This window comes from Arachis stenosperma, chromosome 5 (genome assembly GCF_014773155.1).
Source record: "Arachis stenosperma cultivar V10309 chromosome 5, arast.V10309.gnm1.PFL2, whole genome shotgun sequence".
Taxonomy (NCBI): Eukaryota; Viridiplantae; Streptophyta; class Magnoliopsida; order Fabales; family Fabaceae; genus Arachis; species Arachis stenosperma.
Window position 1 is genome coordinate 33636376 of NC_080381.1, and position 21401 is coordinate 33657776.

The 21401-nt window shown below is 34.3% G+C and overlaps 3 protein-coding genes and 1 long non-coding RNA gene across 6 annotated transcripts; 3 read left to right on the forward strand and 1 right to left on the reverse strand.

Annotated features, from left to right (window-relative positions):
• Window positions 1-1830: 1830 nt before the first annotated feature.
• On the reverse strand, window positions 1831-5824 carry LOC130983049 (uncharacterized). Of its 3 annotated transcripts, none has more exons than XR_009087246.1 (4): window positions 5540-5824; window positions 5410-5465; window positions 4741-4823; window positions 1831-1962 (listed from the first exon to the last, which is right to left on the reverse strand). It is a non-coding gene; the product is annotated as an uncharacterized LOC130983049 (long non-coding RNA). The 3 variants fall into 3 exon arrangements; XR_009087244.1 differs by lacking the exon at window positions 1831-1962 and adding an exon at window positions 3697-3787; XR_009087245.1 differs by lacking the exon at window positions 1831-1962 and adding an exon at window positions 3719-3787 and having other exon boundaries at window positions 4734-4823.
• Window positions 5825-11318: 5494 nt separating this feature from the next.
• On the forward strand, window positions 11319-12907 carry LOC130980673 (uncharacterized). Its single transcript, XM_057904329.1, has 6 exons — window positions 11319-11369; window positions 11503-11657; window positions 11772-11901; window positions 11997-12197; window positions 12331-12576; window positions 12737-12907. Exons 1-6 carry the CDS (start codon window positions 11319-11321, stop codon window positions 12905-12907), a joined length of 954 nt encoding a protein of 317 aa, XP_057760312.1.
• A 745-nt stretch (window positions 12908-13652) lies between these two features.
• LOC130980674 (uncharacterized) lies at window positions 13653-18041 on the forward strand. Its single transcript, XM_057904330.1, has 9 exons — window positions 13653-13740; window positions 13856-13903; window positions 14008-14064; window positions 15220-15312; window positions 15613-15721; window positions 15847-16047; window positions 16288-17204; window positions 17299-17732; window positions 17826-18041. Exons 1-9 carry the CDS (start codon window positions 13653-13655, stop codon window positions 18039-18041), a joined length of 2163 nt encoding a protein of 720 aa, XP_057760313.1.
• Window positions 18042-18044: 3 nt separating this feature from the next.
• On the forward strand, window positions 18045-19923 carry LOC130980675 (uncharacterized). The gene is made up of 4 exons (XM_057904331.1): window positions 18045-18510; window positions 18620-18896; window positions 19004-19569; window positions 19628-19923. Exons 1-4 carry the CDS (start codon window positions 18045-18047, stop codon window positions 19921-19923), a joined length of 1605 nt encoding a protein of 534 aa, XP_057760314.1.
• The last annotated feature ends 1478 nt before the right edge of the window (window positions 19924-21401 follow it).

Genomic DNA, 21401 nt, shown 5'->3' on the forward strand with positions numbered 1-21401 from the left:
ATCTCGTTAATAATTTCCGTAATTATTAGAATTCAAATGGTAAATTTTTATATAAATAAAATAAAATAAATTAAATTATAATATTTTTACCATTCCTAATAGAAATTTGGGTAAAACCTCAAATAAACCAACCTCATACCAAAATTATGCAAATCACACAAAGCCAAAAACGGTATATGAATGTTCTAAAATATCTAATTATATAAATCAAATTTAATGAATTCAATTTTCACATTATGGTAGTAATAATTTCGATTTACGTAAGAATATTGTGTTAACTATATAAATTGAATCGGATATAGTCGATTTATATTAACTACATGAAGCAACAATAAAGCGAGGCTAACCAATTCGATTTAATATTTAGATTAATAAATCAGAAGAAGCAACTTCGTTTATATAGTAACCCTTGCAATGGCGCCAATGCCCCCCTAATAATGCAACAACATTGTGGATATGTAACTCTTGCATTCCTGATGGAACATAGCATGCAGGAAGAACATTATATTATTATTATTATTATTATTATTATTATTATTATTATTATTATTATTATCCAAGAAGTAATATAATAAAAAGTTTGGAAATTAAATTTATCATATTATAACTTTTTAATATTGCAGAGATTTTTGTAATTTTTTTATATCTATAGAAATTGATACAGGATGTAGTGGTTTTAAAATTCACTACAAAAAAAAAGGTCTATGGTCACGGTGAAAAACCGTGACCATAGCTAGTGAAAAGGGTGACCATAGGTCTATGGTCACGGTTTTTGACTTATGGTCACGGTTTTTCTGCCGTGGCCTATTCTCTCGTGGCCATAGACCTATGGTCACGGTTTTTTTATCTATGGTCACGGTTTCTATGGCCACGGTTGTAATGTTCAAATTCTGGCACTTTAGGCCACGCTTTTTTTACCGTGACCATAGGTTAATCTATGGTCACGCGATAAAACCGTGACCATAGCCCATCTATGGTCACGGTTTTGGCCGTGACCATAGCCTCTATGGTCACCCCTTCCCAAAACCGTGACCATAGATAAGGCTATGGTCACGGTTTTGGCCGTGACCATAGCCTCTATGGTCACTCCACCCAAAACCGTGACCATAGCCATATCTATGGTCACGGTTTTGACCGTGACCATAGCCTCTATGGTCACCCCTTCCCAAAACCGTGACCATAGCCATATCTATGGTCACGGTTTTGGCCGTGACCATAGCCTCTATGGTCACTCAACCAAAAACCGTGACCATAGCCTCTATGGTCACCCCTTCCCAAAACCGTGACCATAGCCTTATCTATGGTCACGGTTTTGGCCACCATAGCCTCTATGGTCACTCTACCTAAAACCGTGCATAGCCATATCTATGGTCACGGTTTTGACCGTGACCATAGCCTTTTATGGTCACCCTTCCCAAAACCGTGACGATAGCCTTATTATGGTCACAGTTTTGGCCGTGACCATAGCCTCTATGGTCACCCCACATGAAAACCGTGACCATAGCCTTATCTATGGTCACGGTTTTTACCGTGACCATAGCGCCTATGGTCACCCCGCATTAAAATAGTGACCATAACCTTATCTATAGTCACTGTTTTCACCGTGCCATAGCTTATCTATGGTACCCCTCCTTAAAACGGTGGCCATAACTTATCTATGGTAACCTGTTTTATTTTATAAATTTTTTAAAGCATAATCACATTCCAAAATGAGATAATCACAAAAAAATCTAAGAATGAGAAATTCAATAAATGTAAATCATAAAAGTTTCATTAAAAAGTAGATACCATTACAACACTAATCAAATAGAGTGTAATTTATCCATTACATGTATTATCGAATAAAATCTCTTATCAAAATGTAAAGAAGACATCAAAATAATACATTTAGATAACCAAAATCATTATAAGACCCATCCCATCTTATATTTGTATTGAACATTTTCTTCACATCATATCCTCCTGCTAGCAAAAGAAATAAAGAAGTTAGAACAGAACAAAAATATTTTTGATGATGCATGCAGTGCAGTTGAGTAATGAATATGGAGCACAAGTTAAGTAAGTCAATCAGTATGAAAATTTCAACCACTAAATAACAAGGAGCATTTGCATGTGGTTTTGAGCCATTTGTAATGTTTATATGTTTTAATCTTTGAGTGGAACTTCAACTCCCCTGTTGAAGTCGCTTAAAACTGAAAAAACTCCAGCACAAAGAAACAACCACAACCAAAATAAAAGCTTAAAACAAGGTAATACCGAAATACTATTATTAGCTTCCAACCCATCAAACAAATCAAGTAATCAACACCAGCGAAACAGAAAAACCAGATTGAGTGTGAAATCAATAGACAAAGTAAATTTAAAATAATAATAATACTGATTGCTATATATTACTGAGTACTAATTCAATGCTGATTGCTACCCCTTCACCTTCATGTATTATTGCTTATCTAATTTTCTATACCTTCTGAAGAGAAACAATGGTAGGTTATGCATCTTAGTTCGTAATTAGTTTCTTACCCTTCTATTCAATACGTGCTCATGGAGCCAATTAGCCAATAAAATCAACAATAAAATTAACATCAAAAACAATCAGGTACTATTAAGCAATCAGCCACTATTAATTTAACTACTCATTTTGACAGTACTTACTTCCATATCTTTTGACACATGGTTCGATCCCAGTGAAGGAGGAATGCTTCGCCTCGCATCATTTGGTGCACTACTTGCATCAGGCGGAGATTGTTGGGCAGCTTCTATCATTACTTGCACTTGTTCCGCACTCATACCAGGATTAACTTGTTGCAACACCGTTTGATCAAGCTTGTTAAACCATCCAACTTGGAAGTCAAGTTATTTTGATTTCTTTCCATAGTTGAAACCACTTCAGCATGTTGTTGTTGCATTTGTCGGATTTTGCTTATCCTTTTTAAGAGAGGATTTTGTGACTGATCGACCATAGAAACGAACCCTACCATGTCTCTCCTTCCAAACACCGTTGAAGCGCTTCATCATCACTGTATCCAGCTTGCTTCAAATTTTGAAGATGTTCCTATTACACAGAAGGAAAATTGTAATAAGTTCATGCGCATATGCTGAAAATAAAAAAAATGATTTACACATTTCTTTTAGTGTACATTTCTACTATACTAAACAACTCACAATCGTCTTGTGTTCCGAGTCAGTTTTCTCCTTTCTTGTTAGTACGAGTTACAACAAACATCTCAGGCTGTGATGGATCTTCATTGCCCTTTTTTTGCACGCTACAAAGAAACCATCAAGGTTACTCGAAGTCAACAGATGAAGTCAACATAGACGACATGAAAGATGTAAAGATACTTAAATGCGAAGTACAAATATGATACCATTCAGCGCGTACTAATTCAAAACAAACTGGTCCCATTCGATGATTCCATTTGCACAAGGACAATGGATTTCTTTTCCAACCGGTTTTCCAATTACGAAGGCAAACTCTAAAAAATTATTTACACCAACTATGTACTCGTTCTCAAATCTTGGTAAATCCATCCAATCTTTTGACAAGTCATGATTAAACCTAAGAATGCAAATATCTGAACTTACTAAACATGATCTAATAAGTCAATTATAGAGACAATCTAGCTACCATATATCCGCTTACTACCCTAGTTAAATGTGCTATCAAATTATTATATGGCAATTACGAGATAAACTTACTACTTAGTTCCTTCATTGAGATGCCATATGAAGTTGTTATAAACGGTGCCGCAGCAACTTCTGTTGTCTTTACCAGTACGAAAAAATTATCCTGTACACAAAACAAAGTCAAAATAATCACCTCTAAATTAAATCAATCCAGTAGCATAACAAGATCACTAATCACTAATCACAAATCACAAATCACTTGTCATAAATTCAAAATTCAAAACACTCAGTGCCATAAGTCTATAACAAAACTGCAGCTTAACAAGTCACTAATCACATTTTATTATTACTTTATTTGTGTAAACTATCTATTAGAGTGTGCATCTAAAAATATTTTCAAGCTTACAAAAATTTTAAAAGTTGAAAGTAATGCTAATATTAAGAATCGTTTTTTTTTCTTTTGGGTTTTGGAGAATAAAGTTATTTGTAAGAAGGCTATTATAAAAAATCTCCAATTTGAAGGCCATGTTATCCACGGTTATATATATATATATATATATAAGGCTATTATAATAAGAGTTCTCCAATTTGAAGGCCATGTTATCCACGGTGACTGTGGCCAATTTACACAATATATATATATATATATATATATATATATATATATATATATATATATATATATATATATATATATTTTTCTTTTGCAGAACTTGGGTCTAGTGAACTTGGGTCTAGTGACCTGGATTCAAATTCAATGTAGCCTTTGAAAAAAAAAAAATCATTTAGTTGGAACTATGATATGGGCTTTATGCTAGAAATGTATCATTTAGTCTTAAGAATCAAACACAAAAGTATTTTTATATTAAAGTCAATTTACAAGTATTTTTTTTCATTCAACTCACTCATGGAAGGGGTTCACTCAATGGACCATAATTGAAACCAAAAACATTGAAACTTAACTAAATGATCGTATGAACATAAATTTTTTATTCCTGCTCACTGTACAAATACATATGTAAACTACTATTGACAAGAGTTTAAATACAAGTAAGAATATCATTAGCTATTGATTTGAATATGGGAAAAATAAAAGTTCTTAACCATACATCTAACCTCCAATATTCCAGGGAAGCAAAAAGAGAGAAGATCCAGGCATTTAAGCGGCCACTTTTTTATGGAGAATAGAAAAATAAGACCTGAAAAAATTTGAATATGACTGTTAAAAGGTACTCAGAATCATAGATAGTTAAAGAAAAAAATTGGTATAAGATAAATTGAACTAGGATTGAGACATTGAACACATTGGTAGAAGGCTTGGTATAAGAGTTTAAATGCAAGCAAGAATTTGAATGCGTACGTCAGACCAGGGATCAAAAACAAATCTACAACTTGGATTTGGAACAAGGACAATAATGTTAAAGGAATAGGCAAATTAAAGGCTTGGTGAAGAACTTGCTACTGAATTTGACAAGTCTAAAAGCCACCCTGCTGCTTTGGCAAAACACAAGTATGGAGTGGCAAAATGGGATTTCTCAAAAGCTTGCTTATCAAGAGAATATTTACTCATGAAACGCAATTCCTTTACCTATATCTTCAAATTTTGCCAAGTATGTCTTAACATTATTATTCGAGTTTTATAATTAAGTTTCAAATCCATTACTAATTAATGAACTGAAATGCACCGAGATTCATGAAATCAGTAGCTCAAGGTGCCAAGAACCATGTGAAATCAGCACAACAGAAGGCTAATAGCAACAATTTTATTTCATATATGGCTCGTACCTAATGAGATTCGTGGAAGTGATTCGGGGAGCCTTGATTGCAGCACGTAAATCCCTCTTCGCAATCCAAAAAGAAGATTATCAGGAAAATAAATTAACAAAATCTAAAACGGAAAAGGGAAACGGCGTACCAAGCAGCAATGAGAACTGAGACACCGATGGAGACCCGATGGCGACGACGGAGAAGGTGTAAGGAGAGATCTTAAACGAGCGCAGTACCAAGAGCGGACGCCACGCCACTAACCTTCGACGAACGGAGAAGCCAAGGAACATAAAGACGATGTCCTTAGAGCTTGGGACGGCGGCGGCGCCAACAAGCTTCGGACGGCGGCGACAATGGGGGCTAGGGTTATGAATTGGGGAAAGAAAGAAGGGGGGGTTGTTTCAATTTCCTTAAGTTCACGCGGTTCTATTTCCTTCAGTTTCCCACTATAGCATCATTAAACACTAGATACGCGTGGTTTCGTTTCCGAGCTGGAGAGCTCCCCGCGACTCACGCCGGTTCCACTCCGAGGTGGACGGTCCTTTCCACCGTGGCACCTCCTCCACCTGGCCCCGTTTTTCCGACGGTGCATGTGCTGCTTCCACCGTGGCACCTCCTCCACCTGGCCCCGTTTTTCCGACGGTGCATGTGCTGCTCTGACACCAGTCGTCACGTATCCATTTGTGCTCTTCTCTCACGCAACCTCCCATACTTTTCACCGAATCGCTGAGGCAAGCTTCGTTCTTGATGGATCTGTTTCGGTAGGTAATGATTTCTTTCAACCCTAGGAGCTTTGCTCTCGTCTCCAAGTTTCGTTCCGTGTTCCGTACCATACGGTTTCTAGGAGCCGTGTTCTCCTGGGAGTTTGTTCCTCGCCGTTCATCCGGTTTCCGGATTTCCCAATTTTCCGCTCATATTCAATATCTCAGATCCCTGTGATGGATTTTGGTATCTGTTCCGCCATTGAACCAGGTTTTATTGTCTATTGTTTCTGAAATCTCTAATTGTGCAAATTTTGATCTTTTCCGGTTTCTGTTCAATGGCTAAGCGAGATTTTATTTTTTAGGGTTTGTGAAATTCCTAATCTTTGAGATTTTGTTCCGCGATTTACACTGATTTTATTGTATATGGTATCTGAAATCCCTAATTTTGCAAATATTGATGATTTTGTGAATGGTTTCTTAAATCCCTAATTTTGCAAATTCTCTTTCAAATTTTGATCCGCGATTTACACTGGTTTTATTGTCTATGGTATCTGAAATCCCTAATTTTGCAAATTCTGATGATTTTGTCTATGGTTTCTGAAATCCCTAATTTTGCAAATTCTGATGATTACTGGTATCTGTTATATGGGTAAGGGACATTTTCTTATCTAGGGTTTGTGAAATTCCTAATGTTCCAATTTGTGATTGGGTATCTGTTCCATATTTTAGGCACATGTTGTGTGTAGGGTTTGTGAAATTTCTAATTTCAAATTCGGTTTCTGATATTGTTTTCTTTTTGTGGGTTCATGTACTTGGTTACATTTTTTGGGATTTGCTGTTAACTTTCATTTTGAATTCATTGTCAGATGTTCTTTTGTTACCTGTTCATTTTTTTGTAGTATGGCTGTTCTGTTTTTATTAATATATTTTTAATTTTTTAGTTTCTGTACATTCAATCTCATGGTTTTCTTGCATGTTGATGTCATTGATAGATTTTAACTCATGTTTCTATACTTTTTTTTTCAACCCATCTGCTGTTTTCAATATATCTTTACCGTCAGTTTCTGGTCCGTATTTTTATTTATTGAAAGTTCACTTGTTTCTGTGCTTTTGTGTTGGTTCATTTTGCTCCTATTATTAGTTGTCTCTATGCCATTGAATGGATGATAATGTGGGAGTGCCTATCAAGTTATGGGCTTTCTATTAACCCATATGGTGACTATTGATGTGATTGATATGAATTGATTTCTTCATTTATGAAAGTTTCACTTCTTTTCAGTTTCTTTGTGTTGGTCTTGTTTTGATCCTATTATTAGTTGTCTGTGTGTCATTTCAAGGATATCAGAATGTGGGAATGCCGCCTATCAAGGTATGGGCTTTCTATTTAACCCATTTGTTGACTATTGATGTGATTGATATGAATTGATTCATACATTTACTCATTGAAAGAAAGATTATTTATCCAAGTCAACTGCATTGTCAGTTTTTTTTTTATTATTTATGTAAAAATTCTTTTGATTGTGTTAAATCTGTTTATATTCAGCTGTTGGATGGATATACACATCCTTGGCCCCAAGTTAAGAGGTTAATTCAGAAAGAATGCCCTTGTGTCAGTAAAATGGCTTCATGGTGTTCTTTTCTAACTAGCACATGTGTTTAGCCAAAGAAGAAAGTATCCAGCAGTTCGTCTTCCCATGAAACTGTGTTCTCTACACCAATAAGGTTCTGTTATATATTTTTTATGGAAATTGGAAATTTTGGAATCATTATCAAGGTATGAGGTTTCAGTCTCATCCTTTTTCATGAATGTTGATGTGATTGACTGATTTTTATTCATGTTGCTCTATGCTTTGTTCCGTTTGTCTGCTGCTTTGAATGTATCCGTACCTAATAGATTACCAACTCTTATTGCTATCGCTAGAATATTGTTTTGGGGTAGTTGGTGAGTGCCTTCCATGTGGTCTACTGACATGTAGCTGGATTGTAGTACGTGAGGTGTAATATGTCATTTTTTTCCCCTATTTTTAGTTTTTTTTCCTGTTTTTGTGTTGGTTCAGCTTTTGCTCCTATCATTAGTTGTCTATGTGCTATTGATGTTGATGAGAATGTGGGAAAGGCTAACAGGGTATGGGCTTTCTGTTTGACCTATTTGGTGACACGTGATGTGATTGAATTGAATTGGTTCATAGCTTCTTTCTCATTAAATGAAATATTTGGTTTTCAATTCTTTTGTGGGTTATCGTGTTGGTTACAATTTTTTGGGAGTTCTGTTAGGTTTCATTTTTATCTCATTATCAGATCTTTATTTGTTACCTGTTATATTGTTTGTTGCAGGTGTTTTTGTTTTTCATGAATATGCTTTTAAATTTTTTAGTTCCTGTTTGTTGAACAAATCCCTTGTGTTTTAAACTGTTTTTTGTATATAGAACATGTCCCATTATGTATGTTTGATGTAGTATTCATGTGAAAATGTGGTATGGATACTAATAAGGTTGTGGTGTATTCTTCATTGATAATTCGAAATTTGTGAATCATTATCAAGGTATGAGGTTTCAATTTCATCCCTTGCATGAATGTTATGTCATTGACCGATTTTTACTCATGTTTCTGTATAGTGTTTTGAAAGTATCCTTATGTAACCAATTATACCAATTCTGATTGTCATTAGTGGAATCAGTTTTTTGGTATATGATTACTGCCTTCCCTATGGTGTTATGAGCTGTATGTTACTGTAGTAGTTGTGGTCTCATATCTCAATTTGTCAACCCTATTGATTCTTGAAGGTTGGTTTTTTTTTTTTACTGTTTTTTTTGTTGGTTCAGGTTTTGCTCCTATGATTAATTGTCTCAATGCCATTGAATGGAGATGATAATGTGGGAGTGCCTATCAAGGTATGGGCTTTCTATCTAACCTATTTGGTGAGTGGTGATATGATAGATATGAATTGATTAATAGCTTTTTCCTGATTGAATGAAAGATTTGGAACTTCAATTCAAATTCATTGTATATTTTTTTAATTATTTATTTATATAAAAATTGTTTTGTGTTTCAGCTCTTGAAAAGACATGCAATATTCTGTGAATTTGAGATGTGATTCACAGGAAGTGGCTTTCTTAGACTAAGATGGTATCACCTTAGTATTTGTGTTACTAGAACTGCCCAAAGTTTAACTGATTTTCACAATTTTTCGATGCCTATTTTTCTGATAATTACAGAAAAAAATATGGGATACTCTGGTATTTGTGTTACTGGTTGCATGTGGATTGTCTCCATCATTATGACAGAATGGGTTTCGTAACTAATCTATTCTATTAGTGGTGATGTGAATCACAAATATTGATGTTTATCCTGTTGTTTTTTTATTTCTTTTAAGTTCAAATGAATTTGATTACATTTTTCTCTTGATTGTGTTAAATGTGTTTGATATCTCAGCTGTTGGATACCTCCTTGTGCTGAACTTAAGAGGTTCATTAAGAAAAGAATGCTCTTGTGCAAGTAGAATTGGTTCATGTTATTGTGGATCTAACTACCGCGTGTCATTACACAGAGAAAAAAGTGATGTGATTGACAGATTTTTATTCATATTTTATTGTTTCTCGAAATTATCCCTACAACATGGTATGTGCTTTCTATGTAACCTATTTGGTTAGTGGTGATGTGATTGATATCAATTCATTCATTTCTTCTTTCTCATTAAATGAAAAATTTGGTTATTCAACTCCACTACCCTGCATTTCCCTCCTCAATTTGATTTGAATTCAAAAAGGTGAGATTGTATCCTGGATTTTTTCTATAAAAGGATGGTTGGTGAAGCACATTGAATGCACAAACATTCTGATTTGTTGTGGTTGTTCGTAACCTGAAATTAATTCAGATTTGAACTGTTTACATTTACATATATTTCATCAAGTCTCTTTATCTCCTTTCTTTTTACTGCGATGCCTCCACCATTTGATATGATTTCTAAGATGCATCCTCCTAGAGAGGCTTGGAGGCTGAAAGTTAGGGTTCTAAGGCTTTGGGTTGTACCCTCTTTTGGTAACCATGAGGTTCCTAACTCAATGGAGATGATTCTCCTTGATGAACATGTTAGCCCCTATTAGTTTCTCTTTTAAATACGGTCTTACTTGCTGTTTTTTAAGTTTTCAAATTAAAATTATGTGTTTCATTAATCTGATTTGTTGTTTTGTTCCATTTATAGTGTGGAAAAATTCAAGCTACTGTCAAGAAACCACTCCTTAATAGGTTTAGGGATCATATAGTTGAAGGACAAGTTTATAGAATGGCATATTTTAGTGTTGTGTCAAATCATGGTAGTTATAGAGCAACTTCCCATGAATTCAAATGGTTTTCCTTCACCGAACCACTGTTGTAGCTGTTGATGAAGATGTTATCCCTAAGACTTGTTTCAACATGTTTCCTTTTTCTGAGCTGCTGAACATGACCCAAGATTATGATTTTTTAGTTGGTGTGTATATCTTGCTGCTGTTCTGTTATTTAAGTTTTTAAACAAATCCTTTTATAGTTAATAGGTTGTTTATTTGGAATAGATGTCATTGGACTTTAACTTCAGTTGGAGAAGAGAAAGAATATGCAAGAGAGGAAAAATTGTGAAAATGATTGCATTGGAATTAACTTCAAAAGAGTATGTTTCTTAAGTCATTTCTGCTGCTTTCTCTTTATCTTTTAAATATCTTTTTTGCTTGTTTTCTGTTTGATTCTTTGTGATCTTTTGAGTTTCAGTCTTACAGTGAGATGTGCATTGTTTGGGGATTATGTTAATCAAGTAAATCATTTCCTTGCCTCTGGGTATGTGGAGCAGCCTGTTGTAGTTATTCAACTTGCAAAAGTCAAGTTCTTTCGGGGTATGTTGCTTTTTTTTTTTCTGCACATCTCATGGCTGCTGTATCTAAATCTCCAAGAAAGTTTTGCTATACTCTTTCTTTGTTTCTTTGTAGGTCAAGTTGGTCTTCAAAATGTCATGTATGCGACACAAATGTTATTTAATCCTGATATTCCTGAAGTTGTTGACTTCAGGCAGAGGTTAGCATGCTTTCTTTTGTTGATGTTTATGTTTATTGTATTTTTTTTTTACTAGGAATCTGGAGTAACAATTACAAATATTTGCATTAATTTTCTTTTAGTATGATTGAGCAAGGTGGCAGTGGTACCCAGCCACTGTTTATTGCAAATGAGGGTAAGGTCTCCTTGGAAGATGACTTCATGCGTCTAACTAGAAAGTGCACTATTGAAGAGCTTCAAGATAACAATCAGGTTGTCTTCTTTTGAGTTAGTTGTGTTTTGTTTGTTTTATACACAAGTGAGCGAAAAAGAAAATGAAACAAGGATTTCCAGATCTGTTTTTCCATTCCTGTTGTTAATTAACTTTGAAATGCCTAAAAAATAGGAGGGTTCTTTTATCATCTTTGGAGCAATCCAAGGTATTGTTGAGGATGGAGGTTGGTGGTATTCTGCTTGTGTGTGTGGAAAGGGTATCCATCCTCAAAATGGTGCCTATTACTGTGATTTTTTTTTGAAGCACATCACTAATGTTACTCCAAGGTCAGAATTTTATTGAAAAATGTGATTTTGTAGAGTGGACTGTTTATAAAAATAAGGTTTCTTGGTATTATGTATTTGAATGATTGTCTTCCCCCTTTGTTCTTCTCTCTCCAGATTTAAAATTAAAGTGACAGTTGAAGATCATACTGGGGAGGGTATTTTCCTTCTCTTTGATCGTGAGGCTTCCTATTTGCTTAAGAAATCATGTGCTGATTTGTTTACTGAAGTTCAAAGAGATGCAAGTGTATGTTGTTAGTTTTTTTCCATGTGTTTTCAATTTATGGGATGGCATGTTCCTTATTCAAACAATATTTCTTATATGTGTTACTTTCAAAATAGGTTATATGTGGGGATACTTATCCTCCCATATTCCAAGGGCTGATTGGAAAGAAGTTGCTGCTCAAGGTTGATACCAAAGGTGTCCCACATGATACATTTTATGGGACTTTCCGAGTTACGAGAATTTGTGATGATTCCACCATCATTGCAATGTTTGAACTTCCCAATTATGATGCTGATGATGAGTCTTCTCCCAAAAAGGTTAGATATACATGGAAATGTTTTTAGATCCTGTTAATTCATCATTAATTTCATATTTTTTGTTTCTTTATTTTGCTGTTGTCAATTTCTGTTATGATCGTTACGTATTTAAACTCTTATTGCATATGAATAGGAGCATGACTTACACAAATCTGTTCCTGCTGGAAAAGCTGATGTTGGTATTAAGAAGGAGTCTTCTGATAGTTTTATCAAAACTGAGAAAGATGCTGGTCATTGTGCTGGGATGTTGTGTAAATCCCCAGTTCTTATAGATTTTTTGGCTGAAAAACAGCCTGTTATTTCTGTGGGGAGTGAATTTGTTGGGTTAATTGATGGTGAGCATGGAAAGGAAGAGAAAACTCCCAGCAATGATACTCTAGTGATGATCTTTCTGCTGAAATCGATATATTGCTTAGCTCAACGGAAAAAACTCAGGTGCTGATGTAATATTTTATTCCTCATTCTTATGTGTGTTGTTTCTAATTGTATTTTGCATTCTTCAGTGAGATTCATATGTTTTTTCAATTTCTTTCTCATAGGAGCTGTTGTCCCATGTTCTTGAAGCACCTTCCCAAAATGGAGAGAAGCTTACCCATGAAAATCATGTTGTCACCTCCAAGAGTAAGAGAAATTTGAATCCTCAGTTTGAAGAGGTTGCTGTTGATGCAGATGGGCGTGGGTTGAAGGTTGCTAAGGTTAATGGAGTTTGATTGAAGGTGTGGAATTGAGCTGCTGTGTGTAGGTGTAGGTGTCTTATATAGTTTATCTATAAGTATTTAGGAAGGCTTGTGGTTCCAAATAGATGGACATGTAATCATGCTGGCTTGATGGTATTTTGATTTGACTTTTTTGGATTGTGTCCAACAAATAGCATTGTTAGATATAGGGGTTTCGCTTTTGTGATTGCTCGTGTAATGTGCCAAGTATGTCTATTCTGAACTCCTCCTTTTTGTAATAGTGACTTTGCTAGGGATTGGACACATTTTCAATGTTGATGACTCTTTAGGTTACATACTATAATATGTAGCCAGATGTTGGAATCCTCCTTATCATAGGGGAGACAGCGATATGTATTTGTTTTGATCACTATCAGTCAAATTTTAATGAAATGCAGCAGTTCTTCTTTTGTATTTGTTTATTTGTTTATTGTTGTACAATTTTTGCTTTTCATGTTAATGTTGATGCCCCTTAGTTATTAGTGTTAGTTATAAAGGTTTATTTTCCTTCATTTTGTCTCTTATCAAAGGTGTGCATGATTGTATCAGTTTTTTGTTGGTGTGTTTCAAATATTTTGCCCCGATTCATTCCCCTACTCCTTCCCCTTTTTTTGGTTATTTTTTTTCCATTTGTTGCTTATAGAAACTTAAGTGTGTGCATCTCTCTTTTCAATGAATTAGGTTTACTCCTTGCTTTTCAGATTTCAACCTTTTGTTCTGTTTAGTTTGAGTAACAAAGATGTCTGATAACTCAGTTCGTGCTAGAGAGTATAGGCGAAATTGTTTAAAAAGAAAGCGAACACAAACTCATCATCGAAATGCGAGAGGTTAGTTTTGGATTGAGATTCATGACATTTTTTAGTGGTTTATATTCCAATTTTTACTGATTTGATATATATGCGATTGTTTGTAATTTTTTTGTTTTCTTTTGTAATGCTTTAGAGGTCCTTGATTCCTCGGTGCCTGTTTTCTCTTTGAATGATTATATGGGTAATTTTTATTGCTCTCTTTATATTTTTGTATTTAATCTTTTTGTTTCTAATAATCTATTTTTTTATATGTTTTCAATGTCTTTATTTCCTCTTATGTTTTAGAAAATTTATTTGACGTGTCCCAGAATGTTAATCAGAGTTCACATTTGACTTTGTCAGGTATAATAATATATTTAATTATTTTATCCCATTTTGATTCTTTTATGTTAAATTATGTTTTAAGTTTGTTTGGTTTATATGTAATAACAAATGTATTTAAGTCATTTATTATTGTTTTTTTATGCTTTTAAACCCAAAAGGGTTATTTTAACTATTAGTAGGCCAGAGAGTTACTAATTAAAAATATGTCTAGACTTTTGTACTGAGTCTCTTTTTAATTTGACAACTCAATTAATATTTTGTATAATTAAACGTGATGTAAGGTAATTTTAATAACCGTAAATTGTGATAAGTTTTTATTAAATTAGGTAATGTAATCGTGAAATTGTTTAGTTCTTGTTTACATGGTTGAAAGTTATTGAAGTACCTAATAGTTGATTCAAAGCTCACACTCATTGAAGGTAATTAGATTAGCTACTGTAAGCCTGACCATCTGTTGTATGTAGTAAATATAATTTATATAGTTCTTTCAAACATACATAAGGACTACTTCGTTTTTGGTTATTGAAGGTTTTAGTTGGTTTTGTTCGCTTTTTGGAAAACTGGCCGGTTTAAGCGGTTCACATCCTTTTTCGGTTCAAACCTAAACTTGATCTGGTTATACTATCGGTTCGAATGGTTCGTCGGTTTAATAGGCTGAACCGACAGGTCTGGTCTGATTTTTATAGCTATAGTTTTATGTCATAATTAGTAGTTTTACATTAAAAAAAATGTTTAATTAATTTGTCCATTCTTTTAATTTTTGCAATTCTTCTCTCTGTTCCATATAATTATTTTTTTTAGTTCTTTTTGTCAAAATTTGTTTTTTTTTTCAGCTTCTTCAATTATCCCTTTGTTGATAGTGATTTGGTCAATTGTATCGCTATCTATTTACAATAAATACTGTCATGCATGGATTGAAGTCAGAAAAAAAGAAAGGCTTGGTAGCGAATTAAGAGAAAAAATTGTGCAATGACTGAATTCAAGTTAAAAACAATATATGGGAAATTGTTTTGTTCATTTTCATACTTTATTATATTTGTAATGTTTACCTTACATGTTCATTCTTAAATAATTAATTGAATTTTTATTACATGAATATTTTCTTTTCTATATTTGGTTGTTGAATATATCTTTGCATAACTTTGTCTTATTTTAAATCAAAATGGATGATAGACCAATCAGAAATATATGATCCTTCGATAAATTCATTCAGTCAAGTTGGTTTTGTTATTGATCATCCTCTGTTCTTGCAAAGTGAGATACAAGGTATGCTCTCTTTCTTAAATCATATATTATTGAAGAATAGTAAAATAGACTGTTTATTTATTTATTGTTAAAATATCTGACTGTGATTATGTCGTGAGATGTTATTCAGTAACTGTAAAATAAAAATAGTGTTTTGTGATATATTGTCCTCACAAGATTCAAATGAGTCAAGTATTTAGTCTATATAATATCTTTATACTAATGGTTTATTCATGTTGTGTTGAATCTATTTCGTGTCATATAATTCAGATGAGGTTCTTTTATTGTTGTGTATATTTTTCTCAATTTTATATGTACCAGGTTGCCTTGATGTTGGTGACCCTAACTATGAATGTTCAATTTGTGGCGCGTGTTTCTGGTTATTAGAACGTGTTGAAAGAGAGTCTACAGTTAATCGTCCTATTTTACTGTTTGTTGCTCAAGGGAAAAATCCAGTTACCTTATCTTCAAAAGCCCCCAGATCTGTTATATGATTTGATCAATGGACATGATAGGAAGAGTTTGTATTTCCAAAAATATTCGATCTTATAACAGTATGTTTGCCTTCACGTCTCTTGGCGGTAAGGTAATGGATTCTGTGAATGATGGGAGGGGTCCACCACAGTTTATAATAAGTGGTCAAAATTATCATCGGATTGGAAGTTTGCTCCCAGTTGCTGGTGAGAAGCCCAAATTTGCACAGTTATACGTATACGACACTCAGCATGATAATATGCATAGGCAGCGAATTTTTGGGTATGTGTGGTTTTGAAACTTTGTTGTTTAGTGTTTTTGTTGTGTTTTACTGGTGTTTTTTGTTATCTGTATTGTGAATTATGTTTATAGCTGTGACTTCATATATACTGTGTTTTGTTCCTGTTTATAATATGCTATTAGTTATTTTTGCTAATAAAAGATTTTAATATCAAAGTATGTTACAATGGTATTTCTGTGTGGTTTTTAAATATTTTTTTTGGTTAATATTTTTTGTTTTAGGCAAACATCTGAGATAGATAAAGAGTTGATAACTGAGTTGTTGCAAATGATCGATACTCATAATGTCATAGCACAGTCTTTTCGAAGAGTTAGAGAATTATATGAGTGTCATCCATCTGAGATTTTCTCATTGAAGTTGTATTCGCAACGGAACGTTGATCGAAATGTACAGTGCCCCTCTTGCGATGAAGTTGCTGCTTTGATTGTTGGAGATTTTGATTCGTCGGACCATGGTCGTGACATTATTGTTCGATCTACTGGTGGTCGGTTGCAACGTATATATGAAACTCATGCTCTGTATTGGCCCTTACAGTATCCTTTGTTGTTTCCGTATGGCGAGGATGGTTATCAGCCTAACATTGGTTATCGTGGTCAACAGCTCGGATATGTTCCTGGAAGGAGAACAAGAGTTTCACTCAGGGAATTCATATGTTTTCGTCTCCAGATTAGGGAGCACGAAGATGGAATTATTCACAAGTCTAGGCGGTTGTTTCAACAATTTGTTGTTGATTGTTTCACGATGATTGAGTCGCAGAGGTTGTATGAGATTAGAATGAAGCAAAGTACAATTAGAGGAGAAGTCCTTCAAGGAATAGAGGAGGCTATGCGTCGTGGCGATGATGAGGCTTCTTCAATTGGGACACGAATCATTTTGCCTTCATCATTCACTGGTGGTAGACGTTACATGTTTAATCGTTGTCAGGATGCCATGGCGATTTGCAAACATTTTGGGTATCCAGATTTGTTCCTCACTATTACGTGTAATCCAAATTGGCCTGAGTTTCAGCGGTTCACGGAGCGGGAGCGAATTCCGATTGCTGATCGTCCTGATATCTCTTGTCGTGTCTTTCATGCCAAGTTGAAGTGCCTCCTTAATGATCTCAAGGAAGGTGTGTTTTTTGGTCCACTTAATGCAGGTAAGTTCTTTTCTTGGTTAGGATTTCAATTTCTGTTAGTCGTGTTTGGGATGTAGTTGTTTGGCTTATTCGGAATGTTTTTTGTATATTTTAGGTATGTATACTATTGAGTTTCAAAAAAGGGGTCTACCGCATGCACACATGCTACTGTGGCTTAATGCGGAAAGCAACTTACAAAGTGTTGAAATTGTTGATGAATTCATCTGTGCTGAGCTACCCAATCCCCAGAAATTTCCATCTCTTTATAATGTTGTCACCAAGTACATGATCCATGGTCCCTGTGGTCCACTTAGACCGAGTTCTCCTTGCATGAAAGATGGTAAGTGCTCAAAATTTTATCCGAAAAAATTTGTTGACCAAACGAGCTTTGATGAAGATGGCTATCCAATATATAGACGTCGTAATATGGGTGTCACAGTGAAGATCAATGATGTCGATATCGACAATAGATTTGTTGTGCCCTATAATCCACTGTTGTTAATGAAATACCAAGCTCACATAAATCTCGAGTTCTGTAACAAGTCAAACGTTATCAAGTATCTATTTAAATATGTTAACAAGGTCCAGATCGGGTGACCGCAACTGTTGGAGAGAGATATGATGTTGGTCAATCTTCTCAAGGTTGATGAGATCAAACAGTATTATGATTGTCGTTATTTGTCACCGTCTGAATCCATGTGGAGAATTTTTGCTTATGATATTCATCAAAGATGGCCGTCGGTACAGAGGTTGACTTTTCACTTGCCCAACCAGCAACATGTTGTATTCGATGATGCTGATATCACTACTCATGTTTATTTGCGCAACAAAGATTTGTTGACGATGTTTACGGGTTAGATGATGGCCAACAGGCGGTTCTCGGAGGGGCGGTCTCTAACATATGTTGAATATCCAGGCAAATTTGTCTATTGTTTGAGGAGTAGGGAGTGGAAGCCAAGACAAAGGGGATTTTCAATTGGAAGATTGAGTTTTGCTCATCCTTCATCTGGTGAACTTTTCTACATGCGGATGCTTTTGAATGTCCAGAGAGGTTGTACTAGCTTTCGAAGTATAAGAACCGTTAATGGTGTTACATATGATACATTTCAAGAGGCATGTTCCGCCATGGGATTCTTGATAGATGATAATGAGTATGTTTCTGCTATTAAGGAAGTTGCTGAGTTAGCGTCGGCTGCGCAGCTAAGGAGGCTTTTTGTGATGTTGCTGTTATCTGGTTCCATGGGAAGACCTCTGTTAGTTTGGGAGCAAACTTGGACTTATTTGTCTGATGATATTCTTTACCGTAGAAGACACGAGCGATATCCTGGTAATTTTTGTTTGTTGTGAATTTATTACAAGATAGGTAGGCACACGCATCGACACAGTAGAGAAGTTATATTATGGTGCTAATATTTATTAATTATTGTTGAACGTAGATCTTACTATGAGTCAAGACGAGTTACAGACATTTTGTTTGTTGGAAGTTGAGAGACTATTGCAGAGTAATGGAAAATCATTGAGAAATTATGCTGGCATGCCCGTTCCTAATAACTCTTTAGTCTCTCAATTTAGCAATTTGATGCTGTTGCGTGAGTTGCAGTATGATACTGTTTCTTTGTCTCGTGAGCATGATGCAGATCTCTTAAAGTTAAATGAAGAACAGAGGGTGGTCTACGATAAAATTATTGACTGTGTTTCGAATAAGAAGGATGGGTTCTTTTTTGTGTACGGGTTTGGTGGCACTGGAAAAACTTTTTTATACAGAGTTTTGTCAGCTAGATTGCGATCTGAGAAAAAGATTGTTTCAATGTTGCTTCTAGTGGTATTGCTTCTCTGTTGTTACCTGGTGGTAAGACGGCTCATTCTATGTTCAATATTCCTGTTGATCTGACTGAAGATACTGTTTGCCGGATTAAGAAAGATAGTCCAAAAGCTGAGGTATTTCGGTTGGCCGATTTGATTATTTGGGATGAGGCACCGATGACTAACAAATTAGCATTTGAAGCGCTTGACAGGACGTTGCGTGATATAATGGTTTCAGTCTCTGATAGGAATAAAGATTTACCTTTTGGTGGCAAGGTGGTTGTTCTGGGTGGTGATTTCAGGCAGGTGTTGCCAGTTATTCCAAAAGGTTCGCGTGCTGAGATTGTGATGGCTTCCATAAATTCTTCTATCATTTGGAAATACTGCGAAGTTTTGCGATTGACAACAAATATGAGGTTAGCAACCGGATCGGAACAATCAACTGCTCAGGAGTTAAGGTCGTTTTCAGATTGGATACTTCAAATCGGTGAAGGTCGATGTGGAGCAGTGGTCAACGATAAACTTTTTGTTGATATTCCTTCTGATCTAATCATTCCTGTCTTGGAAAATCCAGTGGAATATTGTAAATACAATCTATCCAAATTTGGTTCAGAATTTTTGTGATCCAAGTTTTTTCCAAGATAGGGCAATACTTGCTCCGACTGTCGAAAATGTTGAAGAGATAAACAATTATATAGTTGACCTGTTGCCCGGTGAGGAGAAAAGTTACCTCAGTGCTGATTCGATATGTGGTAGCGATGCTTATTCTGATGTTGATGTTGATTGGATAACTGTTGAATTCTTGAATCAGATTAGGTGTTCTGGTCTACCTAATCATTTGTTGAAGTTGAAAATAGGCGTGCCTATTATTTTGTTGAGGAATATTGATCCGGCTGGGGTTTGTGTAATGGGACTCGACTTGTCGTGCGAGATCTAGGGACAAATGATTGGTGCCGATATTGTTTCTGGTAGCAATGTTGGGGATAAGTTTTTATCACTAGAATGAATATGATTCCTAGTGATACGGTTATACCGTTTAAATTCCAACGTCGTCAATTTCCGGTTTCTTTGTCGTTTGCAATGACAATCAATAAAAGTCAGGGTCAGACATTATCAATAGTCGGTTTGTTCTTGCGTCGTCCTGTGTTTTCTCACGGTCAGCTTTATGTAGCTCTTTCCCGAGTTAGGAATAGAAATGGTCTTAAGATTTTACTTTGTGATGAGGGATTAGTTGATGCTGCCAACTGAAAACGTTGTATTTAAGGAAGTTTTTGATAATATAATGTATTTTTTTGTTATATGATTCAGTTTTAACTGTGTAATTTATAGTTTTGATTTTGTGTATATGTTCTTTGTAGAGGGACATCTTCTTTGGGGTATTTTTAAAATTGTCTCAAGCATTTCGTGTGCACTAGATGCATTATTGTTTATGAACCATTAGTTTCTATTAAAAAAAAGTAAATGATGTTTGTGAAGGAAAGTATTCATACCTTTTATAAATATAGAATATATTAGTTGGAGAAAAAAAGTATACGTTACCAATAAATATATAAATAAATTGCATAATATATACTGTATTTAAAAGAAAAAAAAAGAAAGAGTACTCTGAATCAATAAATTTCACGCGATTAATCATTAGTATCGGAATAACTGGTTTAAATTGCATAATATATATTGTATTTATAATTATGTGATACTGTATAAGTAGATAATTGTGCTTTTTTGGATAAATTTGATGATTTATATGTTCATATTTTGTTTTTTTTTATTTCGAAAAGCTATTTTTTAAATACAGTTATTTTATTTGATATGAAAAAGATATGAAAAATGTTTTTCATTATGTGGTTTTTAAAATATTCAATTATAATCTAATTATATATTTTGTTAGGAAAAAATTTCTTTGTGCTTTCTCTCTTCTATTTTTTTTATTATTGTTTTTCGTTTTAATTAGGTCAAATTCTAATTTCATTTTTAATATTTAAATCTTTTATTTTAGTGCAAAATATTTTACACCATTTTAGTATTATTTCAATGTTAAAATTGGTACAAATTTTATATATTAGGAAATATTTTGTATTAGAGTATTCAGATTTAAAGTATTTAATTATGTAATAAAATGTTATGCATTTATTATGGTTCATCTGTGTTCTTTTTTTATATTATCCTTTGATTTCTATATAATGTAATCAAATGGTCTATATAAATGCGGGATATTGTATAAATAGATAATTGTTCTGCTCATTTAAAATAGGTTTAATTACTCTGTTAGTCCCTATAGTTTCACGAAATTTTCAATTAAGTCCCTATACTTTTTTTTCTTTTAATTGGATCCCTACACAAATTTTTTTTTTCAATTAGGTCCCTACCGTGACCAAACAGTTAGATTTAACGGAATATTTCCTTCCTAAATTAAAT

What these genes read in the sequence shown, in the direction of transcription:
- LOC130980673 (XM_057904329.1), top strand. Translation starts at nt 11,319, where the DNA reads ATGCGTCTAACTAGAAAGTGCACTATTGAAGAGCTTCAAGATAACAAT. An exon ending in ATCACTAATGTTACTCCAAG is followed by an intron (nt 11,658 to 11,771) that starts GTCAGAATTTTA and finishes TTCTCTCTCCAG; the next exon opens with ATTTAAAATTAAAGTGACAG. An exon ending in CTCCCAGCAATGATACTCTA is followed by an intron (nt 12,577 to 12,736) that starts GTGATGATCTTT and finishes TCTTTCTCATAG; the next exon opens with GAGCTGTTGTCCCATGTTCT.
- LOC130980674 (XM_057904330.1), top strand. Translation starts at nt 13,653, where the DNA reads ATGTCTGATAACTCAGTTCGTGCTAGAGAGTATAGGCGAAATTGTTTA. An exon ending in CTTGCAAAGTGAGATACAAG is followed by an intron (nt 15,313 to 15,612) that starts GTATGCTCTCTT and finishes TATATGTACCAG; the next exon opens with GTTGCCTTGATGTTGGTGAC. An exon ending in CATAGGCAGCGAATTTTTGG is followed by an intron (nt 16,048 to 16,287) that starts GTATGTGTGGTT and finishes TTTTTGTTTTAG; the next exon opens with GCAAACATCTGAGATAGATA.
- LOC130980675 (XM_057904331.1), top strand. Translation starts at nt 18,045, where the DNA reads ATGGCCAACAGGCGGTTCTCGGAGGGGCGGTCTCTAACATATGTTGAA. An exon ending in AAGACACGAGCGATATCCTG is followed by an intron (nt 18,511 to 18,619) that starts GTAATTTTTGTT and finishes TGTTGAACGTAG; the next exon opens with ATCTTACTATGAGTCAAGAC. An exon ending in GTTTCGAATAAGAAGGATGG is followed by an intron (nt 18,897 to 19,003) that starts GTTCTTTTTTGT and finishes TGTTGCTTCTAG; the next exon opens with TGGTATTGCTTCTCTGTTGT.